The sequence below is a fragment of the Neomonachus schauinslandi genome, chromosome 6, assembly GCF_002201575.2.
Source record: "Neomonachus schauinslandi chromosome 6, ASM220157v2, whole genome shotgun sequence".
Taxonomy (NCBI): Eukaryota; Metazoa; Chordata; class Mammalia; order Carnivora; family Phocidae; genus Neomonachus; species Neomonachus schauinslandi.
The window spans coordinates 5,799,545-5,819,252 of record NC_058408.1 but is presented as its reverse complement, the minus strand read 5'-3'; the positions used below and the strand labels follow the sequence as shown (position 1 = coordinate 5,819,252).

The window sequence follows — 19,708 nt, the reverse complement described above, 5'->3', positions numbered from 1 at the left end:
AAGTAGCACTTCTATTCTGAGAGGAAAATTAAAGATTTTATTTATTTGAGAGAGCATGAGCTAGGGGAGGGGCAGAGAGAGAGAGGGAGAAGCAGACTCCCCACTGAGTAGAAAGCTGGATGCGGATGCAGAGCTCAATACCAGGACCCTGAGATCATGATCTGAGCTGAAGGTAGACACTTAACCAACTGAGCCACCCAGGTGCTCCACAAAGGCAATTTTTTTTTTGGATCAGATAAGAAAAAAGAATCAAAATGACCTGGAGAGAATATGGTCACTCCCAGTCATGCTGGTAAGAATGACAACTGCTTCATTCATTCATCCTCAACACCTACTCAGCACGTAGCCATAAGCTGGGCTCTGTGAACCTTAGAGAGTATTTCAGATGATATTTGGAATAAACCAGAGAGTACAAGATAATAACACAGGAAGATATGATTCTCTTCATGGCCTAAGATGCTTAAAAGGTATTTCTTAACATTCAGCAAGTACTCCTTACAAAAGTCCCAGAAAACAAGGATTAGAGGGATACTTTCTTAACATTAAAAAAAAAAAAAAGCTACGTATAATTGCATAGCCAATGTCATACTTAATGGTGAAATACTAAATGCAGTACCATTTAAGTCAGGATAAGAAACATAACTGCTGGGGCGCCTGGGTGGCTCAGTCGTTAAGCGTCTGCCTTCGGCTCAGGTCATGATCCCAGGTCCTGGGATCGAGCCCCGCATCGGGCTCCCTGCTCCGCGGGAAGCCTGCTTCTCCCTCTCCCACTCCCCCTGCTTGTGTTCCCTCTCTCGCTGTGTCTCTCTCTGTCAAATAAATAAATAAATAAAATCTTTAAAAAAAAAAAAGAAACATAACTGCTTTTTCTATAATTCTAGCAAACATAATTATACTAGAAAATGAAATAAAAGGAATAAATATTAAAATAGAAGAGACAGAAAAAGTATCTTTGTAAGGTGACATGCTGTCTACTTGGAACACATATAAAAACCAATAAAAAAACATTTCACTATGAAAATATTGTATGAATAATCACTTAAAAAAATAATAAAAAAGATCTCACCCACAAGAGCTATAACAGTTATAAAATACCTAGGAGTTAATTTTCTAAGGAATGTACAGAGCCTATATAAAGAAATTTCAAAACTTAATTGAGTTACATAAAAGGTAACTTGACTACACAGAGAGATATAAGATATTCTTTCACAGAATGATTATAAAGGTGATACAACTGGGGAAACTGGCTCACTTAGAGAAAATTAAAACTAGATCCCTAACTAACATCACATAGTAAGGTAGACTCTAAGGGTATTAAGAAGGGACGCCTGGGTGGCTCAGTCAGTTAGGCGTCTGCCTTCAGCTCACGTCATGATCCCAGGTTCCTAGGATCAAGTCCCATGTTGGGCTCTCTGCTCAGAGGGGAGCCTGCTTCTCCTTCTCCCTCTCCCTCTGCCTGGCGCTCTGCCTGCTCTCGCTCTCTGTGTCAAATAAATAAATAAAATCTTCAAAAAAAAATAAAAAATTGAATTTTTTTAAAAAAGGTATTAAGAAATCTTGGGGCCCCTGGGTGGCTCAGTCAGTCAAGCCTCTGCCTTCAGCTCAGGTCATGATCCCGGCATCCTGGGATTGAGGCCCACATCGGGCTCCCTACTCAGCAGGGAGTCTGCTTCTCCCTCTGCCCCTCACCCCACTCTCTCACTCTGAGTCTCAAATAAATAAATAAAATTTTTAAAAAATAATAAATAAAGGTATTAAGAAATCTAAATGTGAAAGGTAAATCATGTAGTTAATAGAAAAAAATACTGGAGAATATCTTTGCGGCCTACAAGCAGAAAAAGACTTCTTTTAAAAAACTTCAAAAAAATAAACCAAAAAGGCAAATGGAAAAAAAAGATTAATCTGAGTATTCAAAATTAGAAATTTCTACTCAATAAAGACTGCAAAGCTAACAGATAATAGAAAGTAAAAAGATATATGTAATGTCTAAACCCAACAAAGTTACTATCTCAAATATAGAAGGAATTCTTGCAAGTGAGTAAGAAAAAGACAACTCAATAGAAAAACTGGCAAAAGACAGGAATAAACAATTTATAAAAGAAAAAATATCCAAATCCAAAAGGCCATGTAAAGAAATGTTGATTACATGTAATGTTTGATTACATGTAAAGGCCATGTAATCAAAGAAATATGAATTAAAACAAAACAAACAATAAAAAATTTACACCATCTGGCAAAAATTAGAAAGCCAGGCAACGCTGAGCATTAGCAGTGAAGAAAAGCTACAAGGATCCTCCAGCACTTTTGCTGGGACTGCAGACTACCACAGGTGTCCAGAGAGCAAGATGGCAGCACTTGTCAAATGAAATATCTGCACTCTACCTCTCAGCAATTCCACTCCTGGGCATACATCCCGAAGGAATCCTCACATGGACCCATAAAAGGTCGTTTTGACAATGCTCACTGTGATGGAGGTAAAATAGAGTGAACATATCCGTGAAGTGTTGTGCAGTTAGATGCAATACCAAAAAATATGAATTGATCTTAAAAACATTGTGTTGATTTTTAAAAGAAATACAAAGAGATCTAACATAATAACATCATTTACATAAACTATTTTAAGTACATAAAATTGAAGTCAGTGAGAACAAGATGAACTTTTTGTACTGGAACCATTCTTTTGATAGTCATTTGGGAAAAGATAAATTTAGATTTGGTCTCACATCATACACCAGGATAATTTCAAATGGATCAGAGATCTAAATTAAAAATAAAACCTTATGGGGCACCTGGGTGGCTCAGTTAGTTGAGCGTCCAACTCTTGATTTTGACTCAGGTCAGGAGCATTGGGCTCCAAGCTCAACAGGGAGTCTGCTTGAGATTCTCCCTCCCCCTCTCCCTTTGCCCCACCCTCCATCCCCTTGAGTGTGCTAATAAATACATCTTTAAAAATAAATAAAAATAAAACCTTATAAAAATATGTATTAACAGTCACTGAGAAAATATTTCTTGCTCATGAATGGACATAGAGGGCATCAGGCTAAGTGAAATCAGTCGGACTGAGAAAGACAAAGACCATAGGAGTTCACTCATTTGTAGTATCTAAGAAACAAATGAATAAACAAACAAGCAAACAAAAATATTCCTTGCTGAATAATTTGACCCTAAAGCCATTAGAAGGGACAGAGCAAGACCAGCATCGATGCAGAGAGGTAGGCTGGTAGAGTGTCAAGAGTCCAAACTGAGTTAGGTAGGGAGAGTGTTCACATGGGGATGGGGAGAACACTCCAGCATTGGGAGTCAGAACAGGGTGATAAGGGCATCAAAATTGGGTCAGCCTGATTTATCAAAAAGCCCAATGAAGACATATTAAAAGAACACAGAAGTCTGTGTGAAGGGAGTTGCACTGTCCAAATCCAGGGCAACATAAGAATCAGAATAATTACAATAATGGATTACAACCTGTTGAATAAAATAAGAAACCGTAAGCCCATACTGATATAAAGAAATAAACAGATAAACTTAAGCTTTGCTGAGAAACTGGACTTTTTTTTTTTTACATCATTTTAAAGTACTGCCTCACAAAATACTTGTTTATAGCAAAGACAGAAAGAACAACTTCACAGTGGAAAAGCCTGGCAGACATTACCTTAACTAAGTGAACAAAGTGAACCTCATCAGTAATGACAAATTGAAATTGTGTGCCATCTCATCAAAAGTAAATGAAACAGACACAGCATCACTTCGGTGATATTCCTGCCATGGATACAAAACCTGAATCTAATCCCTAGGAAACATCAGACAAACCCAACTGGGTTTGGGAACATTCTACATAATAACTAGTCTTTAATCTCCACCAGTGACAAGGTCATGAAAGCTGAGGAAGAATAAATCATTTCACCTGGAGGAAATGAAAGAGAAAAGCCAACCAAATATGATGCTGGATTCTACACCAGATTCTGTTGCTAGTCTAAGGGGTATCTCTCAGACAACTGGCACAAGCTATGTGGGAGTTGAAGACTAGATGAAGGTAATGTATCAACGTTTATTTCCTGATTTTAGTGATTGCATTGTGGCTACAGAGGGCACATCCTTGCTTGTAGAAACTAAGACAGTGAGGTATTTGGGGGTGATAAACATCAGGTTGGCAACTTACTCTCCAATGGTTCAGGGAAAAAAAGTTATTTGAAATGTCCTTGTAACATTTCTTTAAGTCTGAGATTATTCCAAACAAAAAGTTGATACAAACAAGAATAAAAATACTATAACCTCGGAGTGGTAAAAACCCTCTTCTGAATGACCAAAAAAAAAAAGGCAATAGAAGATCGGTAATTTGGCTATGGAAAAAAGTATGCCTGGAGAAAATAAACACCAGACATAAAGCATCAAGACAAATGACAAATTGGGGAAAAAATACTTGTTAACTTACTTTACAAACTGAGGGCTAATAATCCTAATATGTAATAAAACAACCTAAACATTTGAGGAGAAAAAGACCAACTCAATCCAATAGAAAAGTGAACCAAAATTTGAATGGATAGTTCATTTAAAAAGAAATACAAATAGGCCTTATACACATGAAATATTTGAAAAGATGTTCAACCACACTTAGAATAAAACAAATAGAGAACAAAGCACGCGTGGAGCAACAATGGGAATACCGGCCCCTCACGCGCTGCTGGTCAGACCGCACAACTGCACAACCCTACGGAGGGGAACTTGGCTATAATCCACAACATTACAAATGTATTCACCCTGATCTCCACAATCTCACTTCTAGGATTATATCCCAAAGACATCCTGGCAAAAATATAATGTGACTTGTGTAACATGTTATTCACTACAGCATTATTTGAGACTGGAAAGGACTGAGAATACAAAGGTTCATCAATAAGGAAATCACTGAAGAAAGCATGATATATCCACACAACGGATATATCATGGAACAGCATGCAGCCATAAAAAGGAATGAGAAAGATCCTATATCCTGAAACTGGACTTACCTCCAAGATATACCACTAAGTTAAATAAGCAAAGTGCAGAACAAGGTATAGAGTATGCTACCTTTTGTGTAAGGATGGATGGGAAGGAAAGGATAGAAATCAGGCTTCTGTAAATATACCTTCTTATATACTTTTGGGTAGCTCAGTCGGTTAAGTGTCTGCCTTCGGCTCAGGTCATGATCCCAGGGTCCTGGGATCGAGCCCCACATCGGGCTCCCTGCTCAGCAGGGAGTCTGCATCTCCCTCTGCCCCTCCCCAGCTCATGCTCGCTCTCTCTCTCTCACACACACACACACAAATAAATTTTTTTTTTTAATTTTTTAAAGATTTAACAAATTTTTTAAATTAAATCATTTGGAGAAATTGTGGGACCACAAAGAACCTCCAATGGTAGCAATCAGAGAAAAGCTTCACAGAGGAAGTTGTTTTTGAACTGGGACTAAAAGAGGATGAATAGGAGTTTTACAAGAGAAGGAAAAAAAACAGGGCTATTCTAGGCAGAAGAGCATGTACAAAAATCTACAAGTGTGAAAGCAGAGATCTCGCTGCTCTCATTCACTGCCAGGCTTTGAACAGTGTCTGGCACAGTTGCTGAGGAGTACAGAGTGTGGGAGCTCTGAGGTGGGATCCCACAGGGTTAGAAGGGGAAAGTGAAAGTAGCAAGGGAGAATGCGCCAGGAAGGTAAGCAGGAGCCAGGTCGTGAAGGGCCTAGTACTCCGGGAGTTTGCGTTTCATCTTGAATTTCATCCTGGGAAGTCATTATAAGGTTTAAGCAAAAGACTGACATGATCAAATTTATCATTCTGAAAGATTTCTCTTTGAAGATTCCTCTGCTAAGAAAAGTTGGGGGAGTCAGGAGGCAGAGAGGCCAGTTAAAATCCTATTGACTTAATCCCACAGAGATGATGATGATGGCCTGGCAGAGGCAAAGAAGATGAATCACAGAGACATTAACTGGATTGAACTGTCCGGATTTCATAGTTGACTAGATGCTGAGTCGGCCAGAATGAAGATACCTCAATTTACAGCAGATATAATGTACTGAAATATTAATTTGAATTTTTCTCCTTAAATTTTCCCTTCCCCCATTCAAAAAAGTACCTAAATACTTTAGTATTTCCTTTTCCCATGCTCAGAGCTTTTGTCTGGATGGAGAACAGAAGCATTTTTAAGAAGTTACCAGATTTTTATAAAAACCTTAGCCCATTCAAAGGTAGTACTTAGCCCTCCTGATTTAAGGAATCCATTCTAGGTTCTATGGCCAAGGAGTTACAAATCAAACCATCTTAGAGTCTTCCCTGTCCTCAAAGAATGTATATTCTGACAGGCAGGAGAGAGGACAGCAGGGAGAAAAGACAGTAAGCCAATAAACAAAAAATACTGGTTACTGGTAAAGTGCGAAGAAACCACTGAAACAATGAAATCATGAAGGCAAGAACACCAGGGAAGGAGGGCAAAACCAGAGACGAAGAACTTGCTAGCTCTCCCAAGGCCCTTCCTGGAAACTCAGGTTCCTTGGGATTAAATGAGATCGTAAGGTTCACATTAGCATTTCATAAATGATAAGTGCATCCTCCATATGCATATTTCCCAGATAGCATTATGACCAAAATCACAGTAGAAGACTGGCTACTTACAGGAACATGCTGAGTTGAAGAGTAAGAGTCCACTGACTGAGGAGAGGAGACTGAACAACTTGAGGAGGCTGGAGAAAGTGGCTGAGGTTCTGCCTTAACATCTTTAACTGAAAAACATGGAGTAAAAATTTTCCCATTGGACACTATAATCTCAAAATAAAATGAATAAGAAAGAGGGTAAAATCTACTCTTAAAATTCAATCATATTGAAGCTAAGGTCACCAAAATGCATCATCAAATGAAAATTCAAAATGCAGAAAACAGTATATCTAGTATGCTACCATTTGTGCAATACATCATACATGTGTATATGTATATATCTACTCCCATCTGCGCTAATTCTCTGAAAGGATAAACATAACAAATTGGTAACTGTGGCTGTCTCTGGGGAGAATGTGCTGGCTATGGAACAACAGCTGAAGGAGACATTTTTCTACCCTATAGACTTTTTGTACTTTTTTAGTATTATACCATATGCAAAAAATTATAGATTCCTCCAAAAATAACTTTTAAAAACATAAGAAATCAGAAATGATTATTTTGGAAAACATTGGGCTGTAGTTGCTCAATAAATTTTTATAAATGAAGTTTAGCAAAAGGTAGGAACATTTTTGTGAGTTTTAATGGTATTGTAAAAAATGTTTTCCAAAATTAGCTGCAAAATATCCACCATCCCTCATAATCTATAATGTGATCTTACCCTTCCCCATCAAGAAGTAGCATCTATTCCCCTCCATTTGAATCAAGGTGGGCTTAAGACTCCTTCAATCAACAGAGTATGGAAGTAATGCTACATGAATTCCAAGGCTGGGTTACATTAGGTAATGCAGTCTCCACTCTGTGTGCTGGAACACTCACACCTGAGCCTCTGAAGTCTGACTACCATGAGACCACCAAGCTGAAAGGAAGCCAAGCCACATAGAAAGGCCATGTGTAGGTGCTCTAGCCGACAGTCCTAGCCATCAAGCCACTCAGGCCAGGCAAGAGATAGGTGAGTGAAGAAATCTTAAGGTAATGCTAGCCCCCAACTTTCAAGCTCCTCCAGCTTCCCATCTTCCCAGTTGAGGTCTGGGCATCACAAAATAGGGATAAGCCATTCTTTGGTGTACCCTGACCAAATTCCTGACTCACAATTCTGGGAGCATAATAAAATGGTTGTTGTTTTAAGCCACTGAGTTTGTTACATGACAATAGTAACCAGAACACTGGCCTTGGGTAGCCCATATTCTATGAGGGAAGACAGGCATTAAGCAAGACAAATAAATACATAAAATGGGGGACTGGGACATGCAGGGGTGGGGAGGACTGCAATTTGGGTGGGAGAAAGTGCTGGTGACTTACCCACTGTCCCTCAGCTCTTAAGTCTACCTCCTATATATAGCCTGTGATGCACATTATTAAGACATGTCCCAGCGGGCTCCCTTTTAGGTCCTATCAATGGGGGATACTGGAAGGATGCTGAAGTGAAGAGAGGGGACAAAGGGGTTTCTTCCTCCCATCAGCTTCATCCCACAAGTGACAGTTGGCTCCAAGGCCCAACTTCTCTCAGCACATCCAAAACCTACTTCATCAGAGCCCCTTAAAGATACTAGCATCAGCCAGGTGGTGCCCCCTCCGCAGAAATATGTATATCAAATGCAAGGGACCCCTACACCAACTTCCTAAGTTCTGATAACCCCACGCTTTCTTTGATTCCCTAAGTTCTGTCTGGTTCTCAGGTTAACCTCTTATAAAGATATACGGAATTCAAAATCAGGATTTCTGTTATGAATTCTTTATCATTATGTGACTAAAACATAACTATGAAATTCTTTACATCCACTTGGGCAAGAAACTTACGTGTGCACTGCCACATCAAAAGTAGAGTATCTATCCCTGGAATTTTTTAACCCATCAAAGTAGCCCAATAACCCCACCTAATTTTGATGATTACCAAACTGCAAAATAAAATGGATCTGTTTAAAATTTTTACCAATGAAATACATCATTACCTGTACAGAGCTGGTTGTTGATGTCCCAAATGCCTGTTTCCCAAGGCATCAAATCCAAGTCAAAATCAAGATTATCAAAATTGTTTTCCTGTACGTTTCAAATCAGCAAAAGGATATTAGAAGAATAAAATATACAGATCTAGAAATCAAACTATCAGACATAACTTGCCATAAATAATATAATTGCTATTACCCAACTTAGTTAAAATAATTTTCTAAGTCAATCGGTTCATCTTGAGAATACATCTTGCATGGCCTAAAGATAAACCAATTCAGTTATCTGAAACACAGCAGGAACAATTAGGGAGGTAATGGATTCAACATCTAAAAGATTCAGTTGGTGTCATTCTTTTCCATGGGAATCGACCTTTACAAGAGTCACAAAATCTTTTGTCATAAGGGAGATCCAGCAAAGTAAACTTTCCCACTGCCATTAATGAAAACAAGTCAAAGCAAATGCCCACTTACAACATCATCTCTATATAGCAATGGAAAGAATATAGATTTTAGCCAAAAGACATGCAAGAATTGAAACTATTATAAATGGTTATCTAAGAAAGAGGAGATCCCTAGAAGGATGGGTAATTTTCTTCTTTTTCTACTATACTGTACTGTACAAATTTTCAAATTTCTAAAATAAAATTTCTAATTTTTTTTTAATCCTAGAAGATAAAACTAAGTTTCTCAAACAGAAGTCAACACACTTCTTAGAGGAACTCTTAGTTTCTTCATTTAAATGACAATTTTTTTTTACTTAAATATAAGCATATTCTGGGTCATCTGAATAGTCATCTTATGCTATATACATAAATAAAGTACAGCCACACATGAGTTTGAGATCAAGACAGTCCTATTATCTTAAGTGTCCAGGGTTATGGAGACAAGAACAGAGACAAGAAACAGAGATATTGAACAAGATACAATATATACATAGTACCACAAAAGTATTCAGTATTAACTTCATATGACGGATAATAAAACAGCAACAGTCGAGAAAATAAGCCCCAGGCCAAAAGTAAAGATTGGTCTCTTAATTATTAACAACCATTTGGTAATAATTTCTAAAGTATTATTTCAAAATGTCTCTTTTGTGGTTTATTTTTATTGAGAACAAAAGGAAAGAAGGAAACAGTTTGATCCCACTGCCCCTAAGTAAATATTGGTGCAAGTTAGAGAAAGAGAATGTGTGGACATTCACGTGAAAAAAAAAATACCACTGAAACCATGAAAGAACCCCTTTTTAAATCAACCCCCTTTGCTTTTTTCTCTTACGTGAATCTACACATCAAGAAATTAAGCAGCCTTGTACCTTCAGCAACCAAAAATATCCTTCAACTTCCTTAGCCTAAGTAAACTAAACAATGAAGCCTGCTTGAGTGCTAGCAATACTTTTTAACATGCACAACAGTGGACATGACCTACTCCAGGATGCTTCTTATTCAGTATTCAGCCAAAACGGTCAAATACCTTTTACAGCATAAGAATTTTATCTGTACGGAAACTTAACAGGCTTATTTTATGTAAAGTGAAACGTATCTGTGCTTCTATATTCTGGCTCTTCTATGACTTCTCATGGGAAACTACTAACGTGTGGAAGAGCATGACACAATTTTAAAGCTGGCAAGGGCCCTCAGACACCATCTAGTCCAATCCCTTAACTTTATACTAGAAAAACTAAGGAACTGAAAGACTGAGTGCCTTGTGTAAGGTAAGAATGTTAATTATAAAATGAGGATCATATATTTCCCTGAACCTTTCAGACTAACTACAGTATGGTAACTTGGTAGTTTAAGCCGTAGAGATTATAAATGAATATCAGTTGCTTAGGCAACCTCCCAATATTTAAAGCTAATCTGGGGCACCTGGGTGCTCAGTCAACTAAGCATCTGCCTTCAGCTCTGGTCATGATCCCGCGGTTCTAGGATCGAGCCCCACACTAGGCTCCCTGCTCAGCGGGGAGCCTGCTTCTCCCTCTCCTCCCCGCTCGTGCTCTATCTCTCTCTCTCTCTCTCAAATAAATAAATAAAATCTTAAAAAAAAAAAGCCAATTTAATCAATAGATCGCATTCTCAAACATCTCATAAGGTAAACAAAAACTATCAAAATTTCATGTACTGATTAAAAAAGTATATCACGTATTCTTACTCTCTTCTATTGATGCACAGTAAAACAACTGCTAAATTATTCTTTGAGAAATGTCTGAGAAACTCACTAAGCATTACATATTTTTGTACTCAGGTTAATAAGGGCTTAAAAAATAAGTAACAAATATCCAATCTGATTGATGTACATATAAAATCACTGTTCGCTTGAATTACTCCCCAAGTGAAACAGCACCTCATCCATTAAAGAGTAAGACAAAATAAAAGAGTTCTATAGGCCAATGTACTATGTACTAAAACAAAAAAGAAAAAGATATTTTTGAGGCCTCAAAGTGCTATAATAATAGCTTATACACAGACTTCTAACCATTCACAGGCAAAAAGTAAGGACATGTCTAAGTTTCAGAGCTTTCTATACTAAGGATATGTAACTTTTAAAAAGGAAGTTAGTAAGTTCTGCTTGACTAGATCCATGACTCATATACACCCTTTAACATCATCATTTCCCTTACGCAGCAAAGTATCTATAAAAGCCCAAAAAGTAGGCAGTTAAGTGACTTTTCCAAAGTCACCCAACTCTTGGTCAAAGGTAAACTCAGAATACCAGTCTTCTCCCACCAAGACCAATGCAGTTTCTACAATCCTAAATTTACTGAGTAAAAAATGGCTGCTAACTTTCACACTTAATACTAAAAATTATTTAAACTGAAATCACTAGCCTAAATCTGTTATCCTGAAACCATCTTGCAATAATTAGAAGATTAAATATCACATTATTCAGTAATTCTCCCCTAGTAAATACTTACATAAGTTTCCTTTGCTGCATCCAATTGCAGGTCATCAGTGTCTGTGAAATAGCCAAGTTCAGCAAACAGTGTAGAATCTTGGCACAAAAGGGTAGAGATTTAAAAAAGAAGAAGAACAGAGATTAATTGTCAATTCAATATTTCAACAGGAGAACAAGCACTGTACCCCTAAGCCAGCTCTATAAGGGGTTCTCATTAGCCATTACTATTATTGATAAACTCCAGCAGTGTGAATGACAATCAATTCAAAGCTATTTCTAATTCATGTATTGTTTTCCACATAATTTTTATCTTGTGATCTAAATCCTTACACCAGGGATTAACAAACAAGTTTTATGTCAGGTCACATTGGACTAAATGATAGTGACTTTTACTAACAGGAATTCTGAGGCTACATCTGGGCTCAACATGAAAATGTACCATGATTAGAAAGGGGAACCCTGGAGTGCCTGGGTGGCTCAGTTGGTTAAGCATCTGCCTTCGGCTCAGGTCATGATCCCGGAGTCCTGGGATCGAGCCCCGCATCGGGCTCCCCGCTCAGTGGGGTGGCTGCTTCTCACCTTGGCCCTCCCTCCTCTCATGCTCTCTCTCTCTGACTCACTCTCCCTCAAATAAATAAAATCTTTTAAAAAGGGGGGGGGGGAATCCTCTTACACTGTTGGTGGGGATGCAAACTGGTGCAGCCACTCTAGAGCTACCCTATGACCCAGCAATTGCACTACTAGGTATTTACCCAAAGGATACAAACATAGTGATCAGAAGGGACACATGCACCCCAATGTTTATAGGAGCAATGTCCACAATAGCCAAACTACGGAAAGAGCCCAGATGTCCATCGACAAATGAATGGATAAAGAAGACGTGGTGTACATATACAATGGAATATTACTCAGCCATCAAAAAGAATGAAATCTTGCCAGTTGCAACGACATAAATGGAACTAGACGGTATTACGCTAAGCAAAATAAGTCAGTCAGAGAAAGACAAATACCATACGATTTCACTCCTATGTGGAATTTAAGAAACAAAACAGATGAACATAGGGGAAGGGAAGGAAAAATAAAATAAGATGAAAATTGAGAGGGAGGCAAATCATAAGAGGCACTGAACCCTAGGAAGCAAACTGAGGGTTGCTGGAGGGGACGTGGGTGAGGGGAAGGGATCACTGGATGATGGGCATTAAGGAAGGCACCTGATGTAATGAGCACTGGGTGTTATATGCAACTGATGAATCACTAAATTCTACCTCTGAAACTGAGGAAAGAAAGAAAGAAAGAGAAAAGAAAAGAAAGAAGAGAGAGAGAGAAAGGAAGGAAGGAAGGGAGGGAGGGAAGGAGGGGAAGGAAAATGTACCATGGCTGATCAGCAGTGATGATAGAAGAGGAATATGGCAGCCCATGGACCTCGTATTTGCCATCCAAGCCTCAGTTAAGGGTACAACCAACTTTCTATCTAAACAATAAAGGCCTCACTTACCTAAACCATTAAATTTATTTCAACAAGTCTAACTAATATCAATTTCCAGATAAGATTTCATTATAGGGGCGCCTGGGTGGCTCAGTCGTTAAGCGTCTGCCTTCGGCTCAGGTCATGATCTCAGGGTCCTGGGATAGAGCCCCGCATTGGGCTCCCTGCTCCGCAGGAAGCCTGCTTCCCCCTCTCCCACGCCCCCTGATTATGTTCCCTCTCTATGTCTCTGTCAAATAAATAAACAAAATCTTAAAAAAAAAAAAAGGATTTCATTATAAACCAAGAAGTTTATGGACACAGAAAATACTCTTTAATAAACGAGGTTGAAACTTCCTGTAGAGATAGGTCAAGATGCTGAAAAGGCCAAAGGCAGCTGATTACCATACAACCTGTGAAGTGTCCATTTTCTCTAACATGTTCAGAATCTCAAGAACTTCAGAGTTTTTCCAAATCTAAGTTTGCTTTTGTACTCCCCAGTATCATGCCACTGAAACTGCTCTGCTCATTTCCTCGTGTAACATACAGGAGCTACACCACCAATCTATCATAACTCAGCCAGTGACAGAATCATTTCACCAACCTACAACAAAATAATACCTAGCAAAGGGGCGCCTGGGTGGCTCAGTCGTTAAGCGTCTGCCTTCGGCTCAGGTCATGATCCCAGGTCCTGGTATCAAGTCCCATGTCAGGCTCCCTGCTCTGCGGGAAGCCTGCTTTCCCCTCTCCCACTCCCCCCTGCTTGTGTTCCCTCTCTCACTGTGTCTCTAGATGATAAATAAAATCTTTAAAATAATAATAATACCTAGCAAAAAATTTTGTGTAGTAGTAATGGAAGGTTATTCACACAACTCTCACAAAAGGATGACCTAAAACTCGGACGCAGAGCCAAAAACACGTAAGCAGATAACTGTGGCTACGTGCCCCACACAGAGGCTGAAACCCTTGAAAGAGTTCTCTCTACTGCTGCCTCTCATTTCTCCTCTCCCATTCTTTCTGGAGCCTGTTTTCACCAAGCTCCTCTCCCACACACACAAATAGTTATTAATGTCACCAATGACCTCTACGTTGCTAAATTCAATGGTAGATTCAAGGTCCTCGTCTTACTTGACCTATCAGCAGCACTGGACGGAGTTGATCCTTTTTTTTTTTCTTTTTTAGATTTTATTTATTTATTCATGAGAGGCAGAGGGAGAAGCAGGCTCCCAAGGAGCAGGGAGCCCGATGCGGGACTCGATCCCAGGACCCTGAGATCATGACCTGAGCCGAAGGCAGACGCTTAACCATCTGAGCCACCCAGGCACCCGGAGTTGATCCTTTCATATGAATTGAAACATGTGCTTCACTTGGCTTCCAAATTACCACACTCACCTGATTTTCCTTCCACCTCACTGCTGACCCTATCTTGCTGGTTCCTCCTCATCTCCTGGCATGAAATAGTCCCTGCGATCAGCATAAACTTTCTATCTACTCTACTCCCTTTGTGATCTCAGCTGAGTTCATGGCTTTAATAGCATCTATATGCCAAGAATTCCCAAATACACATCTGCAGCCCGTACCTCAAGATGCACGTACATACTGAGTACATTTCTTAAGACACCTCCTCTTGGAGGTCTCAGACGTAGCACATCCCAAACTGAGCTCCTGATCGCCCCCAGCACACCCCCTACTGCTCTGTCCTCATATCAGTTAATCACAATTCAATTCTCCCAGTAGCTCCAGCCAAAAACCCTGGCTGGAGTCACTGTTTACTTCTCTTCACTCACCATATTCAAACTACCAGCAGATCCCATCAGTTCTGTCTTCAAAATATATATCCACATAATCTGGTTTTTACCTTTCCTTCCCATCTTTCCTTCCCCTCCCATCTTTCCTTTTCTTCCTTACATTTCCCATGACTGAGATGTCAGCTTCCGAGGAAGCAGGGCAATGAGGATATGGGGCTCTGTGTCATCATCTGTAGCAATGTGCCTGGTATCCAAGGAAATGGGATGGTGCGGGAGAGAGGGGGGCTGTCCAGTGTTGGTGGCAGCACGCCCAGGCTGCCAAGGAAATGGGGCAGGAGGGAGAACAAAGTGGCAGATGGAAGAGGCAGCCTGAATGTTTATGAGAATGATGACACTGAACAAATGGCTTAATCAATTGAGCAAATAATGAAATACATCTAAAATACCTGGAGCCAGGTTTCTCACTGTCCAAGAAAGTATGCACAAACATGGAAAGGAAAGAGCGTAAGAGAAACCTAAGATGTTGGATTGGCATTGGAAGTATTGGTATGAGCCCATTTCTAAAAAATATATGCACACAGAAGAGTTATAGATGTTTGTATACATGTGTATATCTATACACACACATACATGCCCTAGTTCTGTGGGCTGAAAGGTCCTAAAACGGTGATATCCCAGTAGCAATGAAAATACTCTGTGGTCAAATCCTGGATACTAACTGCCATCCTCCACTAAATGAAAGTCCATTAAAGAGCTCTTTGGAGAAATGGCTGATTCCAGAGCTGAAGCAGGGAAAGCGCAGGACAAGAATGGAAAATCTTGTTGTGACAGAAAATAAGGAAATTCTCCGAGAATGATTGGAATATGTCAAAAGAAAAAAAAAAGAGCTGATATGAATGGATTCCCACTGGTCAAACTGGGGAAAATCTGGGCATCGAAATAAAATGGGAGTACCAAATTTTAACCCACTGAGTCAAATAGGAGTCAGTGGGTCCATAATGAAATAAATACACACATACACACACATTACAGAGAAAGCTCTTTCTTACAGTACAATGTCAATTAATAAATGCAGACAGAATGACAGCAGAAATAATCACCATTTGGCATTAGAGTGGTAGTTGATATAGGCAGGAACTATCAGTGGAGGCTAGGGCTGGTGGGTGGAGGTTTAACAAGGAACAGGATATTGGTGTGATGTCAGATTATCTCCCCCAAAACAGCAATCAAAGACAAAAGGGGAAACAGTGACTTTACAGTGGTGAAACCTGGCAGATACCAACTGGAGCATGTGATCAAGATGAACCTCACCTTGGGACAGATCAACATAGTGTTGTGATTCTCCGAGAAGAGCACAGTGTGATATCTCTGGCATTCCAGCCACGGATGCATGGCCTGATTCTGGTCATGAGAAAACCGTGGGCAGACCCACATTTAGGGTCATCTTGGAGACTAAAAGACCTGTATTCTTTAAGACTGTCAAGGGCACAAGAGACAGAAAAAGACTAAGAAACCATTCCAGACTGAAGGACATTAAGGAGACCTGACAAGTAAAAGTGATGTGTGTTTGCAGGGAGGATTCTGGTCAAGAAAAAAGAGCCATTATTAAGACAGATGGCAGGGTGCCTGGGTGGCTCAGTCGTTAAGCGTGTGCCTTCGGCTCAGGTCATAATCCCAGGGTCCTGGGATCAAGCCCCGAATCGGGCTCCCTGCTCGGTGGGAAGCCTGCTTCTCTCTCTCCCACTTACCCTGCTTGTGTTCTCTCTCTTGCTGTCTCTCTGTCAAATAAATAAATAAAACCTTAAAAAAAAAAAAAAGAAGATAGCAAGAGGGGAAGAATGAAGGGGGGGAAATCGGAGGGGGAGATGAACCATGAGAGACGATGGACTCTGAAAAACAAACTGAGGGTTCTAGAGGGGAGGGGGGTGGGGGATGGGTTAGCCTGGTGATGGGTATTAAAGAGGGCACATTCTGCATGGAGCACTGGGTGTTATACGCAAATAATGAATCATGGAACACTACATCAAAAACTAATGATGTAATGGTGATTAACATAATAAAAAAAAAGACAGATGGCAAAATTTGAATGGCAGCTGAGAGACGATGGTAACATGTAAATGTTTATTTCCTGACTGGAAGGAGTAACATGGTAGTAATACAGGAGTATCCTTGCTTTGCAAGGAGGGGATACATACTGTAGTATTTAAAGATAATGGGTCAACACATCTCTCTCTAATGAAAAAGAAATGAGGTAAGTGCAATAAAATTTAACAGGGAATCTGTGTGAAGGGCATGCAACTATTCTTACTTTTCTTTAGTTTTGAAACTATTTCAAAATTTAAACATCTAAATAAAAATATGTGGGGGGGGTGCCTGGGTGGCTCAATGGTTAAGCGTCTGCCTTCAGCTCAGGTCATGATGCCAGGGTCCTGGGATCGAGCCCTGCATTGGGCTCTCTGCTCACTGGGGAGCCTACTTCTCCCTCTCCCTCTGCCTGCCGCTCTGCCTACTTGTGCTCCCTCTCTCTCTCAAATAAATAAAATCTTTAGAAATAAATAAATAAATAAACGTCCAGCTCTTGATTTCAGCTCAGATTGTGATCTCAGGGTGGTGAGGTCCAGCCCCTCATCGAGCCCCACGTCAGGCTCCACACATAGCGTGGAGTCTGCTTGTCCCTCTCCCTCCCCCAGCCTTGCACTCGTGCACATGCTCTTGCTCTCTCTCAAATCAATAAGTAAAATCTTTAAAAAAAAAAATAGCCTCCAAAATCTTTCTGGTAACTTGAAATTTTAATGTTTACTAAGATAAATTAAATGATGGATATTTGTTGACTACCTAGATCATTTCCAAATAAAATAAAATACTGAAACATTAATTACTGAACATAGGTTTATCCACTTTTCACTCAGTGGGGAGTCTGCTGGAGATTCTCTCTCCTCCCTCTGCCCCTCTCCACTCACACGCGCGCTCTCTCTCTCTCTCAAAAAATAAAATAAAATAAAAATCTATGTGTGTATACATTTGTATATGTGGATGTATTTGTATATATCCATAATCCAACCATCCCCATTACCTCCACTGCCACTACTGCAATTCACTCAGATCACTACATTAGCCTCCAAATGTTCTCTCTGCTTCTGCCCTTGCCCGCCCTTCAGTCTATTTTCAACAGAGCAGCTAAAGTGAGACTGTAAAAACACAGGATATTATTGGGAATCAGGATTTTCACAGAAAAGAAATGTAACCCAGCAGGGAATGCTTTGTCCAGTCAGGCACCCCTGGATTCCCTGTACATAAGTTCTCCCAATAAACCTATATCTCAGAAAGAAAAAAAAAATGTAAGTATATAATGTAAGAAGGTGAGAAAGAACCCTGTCGTACTGGCTTTGACCTGTAGGTATTAGTATGAATTCACGCTGTTTAAAAATACCTATTTCCTTGTTCTCGGGAGGTACCTGATGAAATGTTTAGGAGTTTCATATTATCTGTAGCCTACTTTCAGGTGATGAAAGAGGAGGGAAGTATGGGTAATACTGAATGTGACAGAATGTTAACAGTTGGTAAATCTAGACGGGGGAATATAGGGTATCACTGTAGTGATCTTTTAATTTTCTGTGGTTTTTAAACAAAAACCTCTCTGTGGTTTAAAAACAACTGAAAGTAGGTTAATAAATGTATATCTACCAAAAATCCCCAAAGCATCCATCAGAAAGTGGTGGTGCTGGTAACCTCTAAAGTATCTCTAAAATCTATTGCCTATTCCAACATCCTCTTCACCAATCTCACATAACCAATATTTAGATGTCCCTTCGCAGTAGTAAACTATGGTAGCTATTATTTTTAACTTGCTCAGCAAGCTTTCCCACCTGACCTTGACCTGACCATTTATTTATTCATTTACTTCTTGTCAGTTTAGTAAGATGAGAAATGGCCACCAGGTTTAACAAAATGGAAATCAGGGGTGACCTCAGAGCAGCTTTGGTGGAGTGGTGGAGCCTGGCTGTGGTGAGACAATAAGGAGAAGCTGTAGTCAGTAAACATGGTTTGTTTTTATTTTTTTTCCTTAAGAATTCTGCTGTAAAGAGAAACACAGTAGCAGCTAGAGGAGACGTAACATCTAAAGAGGGTCTGGAGGGTTTTTTCTTTACTCTGAATAGGAGCAACAACTACACGTTTATTGACCAGTAGAGATGACCTAGTATAGAGGGAAATGATGATATACAGGGAACAGAAGGAAGAAGTCTCGAGCAACACTCTTGACTAAAGAGGAGGGATCTACAGCACGTGTGGCTCCAGCGAGAAGCCATTTGTTCCCAACAAGAGAAGAGAAGGTAAATATGCTGGTAGGTGGGTAGATGAGGTCATGGGAGACTGTGGAAGTTCTCTTCTGATTCAAAGGAAGGGGGAGGAGGTGACAGAGGTTTGAAGAGAGAAGAAATTTCATAAAAACAACCATCGAAGTGGGAGAATGAGAGGACCAGGCAAATATGATCTGCCAGGCCACACCTCAAGGTCTGTTTCAGGTTACTATCATAAATCAGTTAGATTTAACCAAGCTTGTGGTTCATCCAAGAGAGAACTACAAAACATAGAAACAAGGTGCTGAGACTGTGAGCGAGGGAAGTTATAATGAGTGCCCACGGAACTGAACTGGGTAAGGGGGAAGTGAGGACACAGAGGAAATGGGGAGCAGTGAAAACATGGCAGAGTCCCAGCAGGACCACAGGGACTGATGGAATGCAAAAGAGAGTGAGCTGGTAAGACAGGAGGTGGTGGGCCGAGTGGGGGCTGTTGAAACGGAGACTGTTACCAGCACTGACAAGGTTTCAGCTTATGATCACGGGAGGAAATGGCTGAGACAGGGTGGAAGGCCAGATCACTGGTGGAGAGGAGGCCGAGGAAATGAGAGGTCAGGATATTTAAAGTACTTCTGAGTATCTGAAATCATCCAAGGAAGGAATGTTGGAGAAAAGT

At 40.0% G+C, this 19,708-nt stretch overlaps 1 protein-coding gene across 1 annotated transcript in view; it reads right to left on the bottom strand.

Moving 5' to 3' along the window:
• Positions 1–19,708, bottom strand: part of ATF6 (activating transcription factor 6) — a 231,444-nt gene that overhangs the window by 201,188 nt on the left and 10,548 nt on the right. Inside the window, exons 3-5 of the mRNA XM_044916028.1 lie at positions 11,541–11,617; positions 8,633–8,720; positions 6,642–6,748 (exon numbers count right to left, since the gene is read on the bottom strand). Coding sequence (XP_044771963.1) covers positions 6,642–6,748; positions 8,633–8,720; positions 11,541–11,617 — 272 coding nt within the window. The remainder of the gene's footprint in view (positions 1–6,641; positions 6,749–8,632; positions 8,721–11,540; positions 11,618–19,708) is intronic.